This window comes from Schistocerca gregaria, chromosome 1 (genome assembly GCF_023897955.1).
Source record: "Schistocerca gregaria isolate iqSchGreg1 chromosome 1, iqSchGreg1.2, whole genome shotgun sequence".
Lineage (NCBI taxonomy): Eukaryota > Metazoa > Arthropoda > Insecta > Orthoptera > Acrididae > Schistocerca > Schistocerca gregaria.
Window position 1 is genome coordinate 523248109 of NC_064920.1, and position 8294 is coordinate 523256402.

The 8294-nt window shown below is 44.0% G+C and overlaps 1 protein-coding gene across 1 annotated transcript in view; it reads left to right on the forward strand.

The window, feature by feature from the left end:
• Positions 1-8083, forward strand: part of LOC126356102 (odorant receptor 43a-like) — a 142091-nt gene extending 134008 nt beyond the window's left edge. Inside the window, exons 6-7 of the mRNA XM_050006838.1 lie at positions 6726-6881; positions 8014-8083. Coding sequence (XP_049862795.1) covers positions 6726-6881; positions 8014-8073 — 216 coding nt within the window. The 3' untranslated portion in view covers positions 8074-8083. The remainder of the gene's footprint in view (positions 1-6725; positions 6882-8013) is intronic.
• The last annotated feature ends 211 nt before the right edge of the window (positions 8084-8294 follow it).

The window sequence follows — 8294 nt, forward strand, 5'->3', positions numbered from 1 at the left end:
GTCACTTGCGTCTGCGCAAACTGACATTTCTCGACATTAAGCGTAAGATTTGCCGCTCTTAGCCTACTAAATACTTCGTTAAGTCGTTCCACATGCTCTTCTATATTACGCGAAAAAGTACCAATATAATCTAGGTATACCATAGCAATCTTCGGTTGCAGTCCCCGAAGCACGCCATCTAACAGACGCTGGAAAGTAGCAGGAGCGTTTTTCAACCCAAATGGCATTCTGCGATACTGAAAGTGAGCAAGGCTTGTTGTAAAGGCCGTCTTCGGTCTATCCTCGGGACTTACTTCTATCTGATGGTACCCACTCTTTGAAAGTAGTGTCGAAAAATATTTACACCGACCTAGGTTATCCAATGTCTCGGTGATGTTCGGTATTGGATACGCATCTGTTACGGTTCGTGCGTTCAAAAAACGATAGTCACAACAAAATCTATACTTTTTACTATCGTCCAATGGCTTCTTAGGAACTACCACTATGTTGGCAGACCACGGGCGTTCACTGTTCTCTGTAATACCGCTCCTTAGCTGCTGATTAATACATTCTTCCACTAGTGGTTGTAGGTGTTTCGTTATCCTGTCTGGTTTTCTATAGACCGGCGGACTATCACCAGTCGGTATACGATGCTGTGTAATAGGAGTTGCTGGTAATGGACCTTCTGAATTAAACAAATCTGAATACTCTAATAACAAAGCTTCCATAGCTTTCTGATCACCATTCTCCAAATGCCGAATCTTATCACGTAGTACAGATGCCTTGACGGTTTTCTTGGCGTTATAATCACCTTGGGATTCACCTATATCCTCATCGTCAAGTATTTCCAAACTTGCTACCACTAAACCCTTTGGGAGATCCACTTCATCTGCCCCAAAATTGTCTACACTGACCGGAATCATCAGTTCCCCATTTATATCCGTTACGTGCGCAACGCTCCTCCTAATAAAACAATACATTTGATCCAAAGCTTCATTGCTCTGCAGTGGCTTCACTACACATAGTCTCTGCTGTGGTACATCGGTACCTACTGACAACCAAACTAACTTCCCTGTACCCGAAGGTACTTTGACATGCGTAATCATCTTTAATGCCCTTGTACGTGGTTCAATTGGTGACATCTTAGCAACGGATGCACCTCGCGACGTAGAAACATTTACAGCTGTTGTACCCGTTGAAAATAAGTTTCCACTAAGTTCAACTGTGAAAGATAAATTTTGTCATGGTGTTTATCGAGGAAGTCCACTCCGAGAATCACAGAATATCCTTGCTCCACAGTTGGCAACACTTCCATTTGCTCTCCGAACTCTACAATTCCAATCTTAAAAACGACCTGTGTTGTACCGAATGATTGCAATTTATTATTCCCTACTCCACGTAATCAATACCTAGGAGTACCCAGTCTTCTCCTACCCACGAGGTCTAGACTAGCAACAGATACATGTGCTCCTGTATCAATCAAAAACTTACATCTGTTATTCCTTACAACACCCATCAAGCAACAATCCGTCTCTGTACTAGTTTTCACCGTACTTCTGCTTACCGGGAATGTCTTCCGACGGACGAAACACTCCCCTTCCCGTTTAACGCTTTTTCCTGGTTGTTCCCGTTACCATGCTGCTTACTACGACACTCATTCGCCTTGTGACCGTAGCGTTTACAAGCATAGCACTGGGGCTGTCTGCATTGAGCCTTCACGTGACCTTTCCTCCCACAACGGTAACAATTCTTCTCCCACGCAAAGATGCGTTTATCATTGCGAACCCTTGTTGCAATGTCTATCTCCTGCAGATGTGTTGCAATACGCAGTGCTTCAGCTAAATCCCCAGGATTCTCCATCCTAACCCTACGAGAAAATTCTGCAAGAATTCCCATGAGGAATACATCAAGGGCTCTGTTTTCTGCCTATCCTACTAATACATGATTCGCATCAGGATTACCCGATAATTCATAGGTCTGCGAATTAATTTTCCGTATCCTATCTGAAAAAGACTCCACTGTCTCATTGACCTTCTGTGTCAAATTAGCTAACTTCTCCCTAAAAAATCTTGCACTATTCTGCTTACGATATCTTTGTCGTAACCCATCTGCAAATTTCTTCAAACGTGCTCGCCTTACTAAGCGTCTCATGGTACATCACGAAAGTCTTCGCTTCCCCTGCAAGTCGCAAATTTGCCATACGTAACGTAGTTACGTCCGACCAATTGCGCATTGCAGCTGTTGCCAAAACATCATTAATGAACGCTGTGACATCCTCCGTTGTTTTACCTGAGAAAGGCGTGATCAGGTTAGCTACTGAAGGATATATTGCAAGGTTAGACATTGCTACTGACTTGCACTTACTTGAACCCGTTTGCGACTCTTGCGCCGAACGCAAGGTCTCCATTTGCGTCATTAATTCTACATGACGTAACTTATGCTGCGCATTCTCTTCTAACAATTTTGAGACTTGCTCCATCAGAGCAGTTATACTAACTTCAGTACTAACGGATCTTCTTTACGGCATGATTTGTGCGAATTACCAACAACTTACTCTATACTGAATTTACTCCTCAGAACAATAACTACACTACCTACTCAACTCCTTAGTGCTCACTACATACAAGAAGACAAACAAGACTCACAATGCACAACTAAACGAAATTAATCCTTCCACCTTGTTATTGCCCAGAGACACTCTCTACAATTGTGCGCTGCATGACCAAACCATTTACAAATGGAACATTCTACTGGTAAGAACTTCGTGCATGGCTCCCCATGCCCTGTTAAATTACACAAAGTACATATGACTGGTACCAAGTACGTTTCCCAACTGTTCCCTTAAACTCAGATAAATCTGCTGTTTCCGCAGGTCCTACAAAGTGCACTCCCAACAAAGAACGTGCATCCATAGTTATTAACAAAAATCGCCTCGTGCGTTTACCACTGCACCAAATCTGTAGACGGTGGGCGCGAGGAGTTGACACTAAATCTGTAGACGGTGGGCGCGAGGACTTGACACTAAATCTGTAGACGGTAGGCGCGAGGACTTGACACCAAATCTGTAGACGGTGGGCGCGAGGACTTGACACCATATCTGTAGGCGGTGGGCGCAACTAGTTCTGACACCAAATCTATAGGCGCCCCGGTGGTCCCGGTTGCCTACGGTGGACTGGAGGCTGAGCGGTGACCTCTCCAGTTGTCAGGATGCTTGGAAATGGCTGTAGAAGCGTCAGAAACGCCAAAGAACGTTATTAATTCATAACACCTTCATTCGTGCCGAGTACAACGTGGCTTGGTGATATCAGCGACCTTCCCCGAGTCCTCACTGACTCGTAGCGATGACACAAGATCCGGGCCGCACGGTCTTGCTGGCGCAGCGCCACATGGTGTAGCGGAGGGAATGCCCTTACTTCGGCCGCACGTGGATGGCGGCGCCCGGCTGGCCGGCCGGCTCGGCTAAGGACAGCAAGCTGCTGCGCATGGAGGCTCTGGGTTGGAGTCCCGACGCTGTCGGCACGAGAGGCGTTCTCGTAGTGTGGAGTGTACTCTATCCCACCCCGTCTTCTTCCCTGCTCCTCCTGGTGGCTCGTCCGCAGTGGACGGGCGGAACAGGCTCCAGTCCCCCAGCATCGTCGGCTCACCCGGTTGTGATGGTGGATGCACAGGGCCTAGGCGCTGATCGATCTCGACGACGGCTCACTGATGTGGTCAGCATTGGCGGCGAGCGAATCTAGCGCCATGTCTGCTAATCCTGGGTTGATGACTGACAGCATCAGCAGAGAGGGCCAGAGCTGGTACTGTCCCCTCACGTCTGCTGCTGGGTGGGCCGCCCTTACTGCAACATCTCCCTAATACAGATTAACATGTCGATGACCAAGCTGAGCGCTACGCAGCGACCCAGTACACATCTAACTGCAAGTCTAACTGCGAGTGTCTTGTTGCTATCAAAGCTGGCGTATTTAAAGGAAGCACGAGCGACGTCCTGACATCATGCTCGTGTGTAATGAACGCATTCATTCCACTTATACTGCTGATTCATCTGTCGTACTCGCCCCTTAGGTGTTCTTGCGACAGAGTTACGTGTTGTTACTACAGACTTACGCGAAGTTGTGAAATGCAGTACAGCTGACGCTATACCTCTGTCTTGCACTCTACGAAAGTCTCCGTCCAACACAAACCGCTTGCTAAGCAATTCTCTCTCGCCTGTTGTGTGCAACCAGGCCATTGCACCCTGCGTGACGACACATTCCGATATATGTGCAATCCTCTTAGCTTTTGGCTAGCCTACTGCCTCTGGCTCTCGGCATAGGCAACGAAACTTTGACAATATTCCACGTTTCCAACTCTTTACTATTCCGCGACACTACACCAGTAATGTAAGGCAGAATCATCTGGTCCTGTGTGACCGATACATCGTTCAGTAATCCTTTGATTTAAAAATTCCTGCACTCCAAGATGCCACTATGGCGGTGCCACAAGTAAAACTTGAGGGTTTTCTGTTTCCAACAGTCAGTACGTTGTTCACGCACATATCTCAAATAAAGTAATAGTTATGATTTTTTAAAATCAGATAATTTTTTATACACTGTCTAGTGTAACCTCTTACAGTCTCATACGTTGGGTGCCTGGACATTGCTCAACCCAATGCTATACCCTCAATGTCTCGCGTTCGCTCGTCACCCACATACACACTAGGCTACCATCAATCTTAGCGTCTTTCGTCCAAGTAATATGCCTTCTAAGCCCATTATTACCTCCTTCCCCTTCCTTTAATAATCATGTGATTATCATTCAACACGTTCATTTTGGCTACGCAAACATTGAGATGGTATATTAATCTTCTAGGTCTGGTGTAGAAGTCACCCTTGCCTGCAGAATTTTGAAGATACCCTCGTTGAATGGAGCCACGACATTTCCTTTGTTAAGGCCCTCTCGAATGTACATTTTTCGTAACGTAATGGAAGTGTAGCTATTGTTACTGGCGTATTATTCATGTTACTGTTAACCCTGTATGAATTGTGCAGATTCTATGAGACGTGCAGAATACTGACTGTTAGGTAAGGCCATTAACCAAGTTTAGCTGAGAGTTCCTGATGACTCTCGCGAACAAGGAAACACCAGACGAAAACATACATAAGATTTGGTTTACACTTCTAGACAATCGTACCCTTTCCCAGGTACCTATTACCTTGTCTCCCATGTAGTAGAATTAGGTATTACATGGTATATCAAAAAATCCTCGTATAAAGTTTTTTCCTGAATTATTACATCAGCATAAAGTTTATAATGAATATCATTAATAAAGATATACGTTCGATAAATGGACAATCATTCTCATATCGTAGTCCCCTCCTCTCACGTGATCCCTTTGAAGGAAAAGAAGAAAAAATTATAGCCATTTATCAATAGAATTAGGCATATGTTTCGAGTTGCAGCCTTCAACTCGTTGGAATGCATTTCACTGCAACGACGCGTTGTCTTCAGTCGATAAACTTTAGACTTGAGGGCTCCCTACACAAAGTAATTGCACGCTGACAAATCAGGTGACCTGGCTTTAGGGCCATGACCAGACTGACTTCTGCTAACAGCGCCGTCAGGAATGAAGATTGTGTAAAGGTGCTCCAAGGTTCGCCCAGTTAAATGAGCAAATGATCCATCCTGTGTGAGCGACACTGGGTATGGTTTTATTTCTACATTAATGCGTAATTGTACCCACTCGTCCGGGTCACGTTTATTTGTTCCCCATTCATCTCCGGCGGTTCGAGTCCTCCCTCGGGCATAGGTGTGTGTGTGTGTGTGTGTGTGTGTGTGTGTGTGTGTGTGTGTGTCATCATTAGCGTAAGTTAGTTTAAGTACGATTAAGTTGTGCGTACGTCTAGGGACCGATGACCCCAGCATTTTGGTCCCATAGTCCTTACCACAAATTTCAATGTCAATTTATTTGTTCCACGCTGTAAATATTACAGTTGGTTTCCTTTCACAGTTTGCCAAATGGAACGATATAGAACTTCATGTAAAAAAGTTATTTACCTCAAAATTTTACGATTGGGAAATGTCGGGTTAATTGCCTATCATTAATTCTTTGTGGAATGTTGTGTATGTTTGTATGTGTGCGGATGGGTGGGTTGATTGGTTGGTGCGCATGTGTGTGCGTATGGCTTGATATTGTCTGATAGTTCTTCGAGGGCAGAAAACATATTTCCGTTGCAGAGAATTGTGGTCTGGTTTACCATATTTTATCCTTAGACTATGGCGTAGTTTTTACCAAATGGTCGCCTTCAGTTCACCAAGCATTCACCATCGTCCGGCAGAAGAAAAGTGCATCATGTCGTTGTTGTTGCTGAGTTGTAGTGACGTTCCAGTGAATGTGTTTTTAGTCTTCAGCTCGTAACAGCGCGATGATATATGAAGTACTTTACCTTCAAGCGATATGAAAAGTAAAGGAGCTTCCATTCGGCACTGAATGATGTGGCTTCTCCGTTATCTCTTTTTTTAGCTCAAGCGCTTAGCAGCCAAAGTATTCCTAATGCAGAACGTAAATCTAGCGGACTGACTGGAAAGTGAGAATGCGACTGATTTGTTCTCGCGGCGTCCGGCTGCACCTGTTCCACTTCCACATCAAACATCACCCACATTCGCCGCTGCCTCGGAACGCTAGGGAGGTGATCTGCCCGAGCACTGTTTGCCCTGTCCTACCTCAACCAAACATACTGCTATGTAACATAGTTCTAAACCCTTTTCAGAGCGACAGGCTGATGTACTCCGCCTTCAGCTGCAGCTGGATCGACAGTGACGTTCGTTTCAAACGTAGCCTGAGTATCTTCATGATGGTGACTGTGCAGCCGATCCGTATCACGGTGGGCAAGATGTGCACGCTGTCCAAGCAAATGCTGCTCCAGGTGAGTGAAACCCATGTAAAACATTATCAAAGATAAAGTATAACGAAAACTGCAAAATCACTTCATCCTCAGTGGTAGCCGTCCTTATAGTGGAGCGTACTGCGGACAATCAGACAAAGAAGAAGACGACGAGTGTGAATACTGCACGTTAGTACGGGCGAACATTTCGTCTTGTAACACCGAAACGATCCATTTCCTGAAAAACTTCCTATTCAAAGCAATATGTAACTGCATTAAATTATCGACTAGAGAGATAGTAATTGACAGAGTCCCAGTAAACTATAGTAAATCATGACTGAACGAACAAAATCAAATACATTAGTGTAAACATTTGTTCTCTAACAGTGAAACTCTTAACTTCTTGAAATGTGCTCGTGCTGACAGTCGTATAAGCAGGGGACTTCCTCCATACGTTCGAGAAGATCGCAAATGGAATTTAGGACCATCCTATGAATGAAAGCACGCCGATGAACTGCTGGTTATTAGAAGAATGTAAAGAGATGAAACGAAATGTTTTATTTTAACCCCATGCAGACCATAATTTTTTTGTGGGGGAAGGAAAATTTTTATTTATGTGGTAGGGCTCGTAAGTGATTTTTTAATCATTTTAGATGCAAGATTTATACAAAGATATCTACACTTTTTCAAAATATACTTTGTAGACTTGACTTCATATTATGGACTAAAATAAGTAATTAAGAAATATTCTCTTTTGTAATAAAAAGCAAAACGGTCATTCAATAATCACCACACGAAACAGCAATAACAATATTGAGTTATACGATGGAATATAACGAACCAGGCACACACTAGTGGTCACGGGCTATTTCTCACTGCTACATTGATTTGCTGGTATTTACATAGTGATTCCCGCTGTTTAATGTTCACAACTGTGTCCAAAGTGTCTGATAGGGTTAAATTTTCTAACACACCTTCGGCATTTCAAGTGAGGCTATCAGTCCCCACTGTGTTCTTACATGAGTGTACCCGAATTTCTATGGGCTGCTCAAGTTCGTCGTAACTCTTGTTCCGTAAGGATCTTAGAGACCGTGGAAACCCAAAGTTTATCAAGTTTTTTGTCGTGTGAGTCGCGATGCGATGGCAGTATACATATTTTATGCTCTTTTCACAGGTCTTGAACGGAACGTACGGCTTATTGAATATGCTCTACTACCTGCATAGAAGCAAATGAAACGGCGCCGAAGAAGCAGATCTGAAGAATACTCTGAATGTACTACACATCGTTACAAACCAGCAGAAATAGTTGTACTGTCAAAATTTAAATATTTACCCTAAATGTAAAGCAAGTCTCTGTTGACAGTATACCACTCCACAGACGTTTAGTGACGTCTTTATAAGGGTTACATATGACTTTAGAGTTAATATGAGATCTAAGCATATCAGTCCATATTT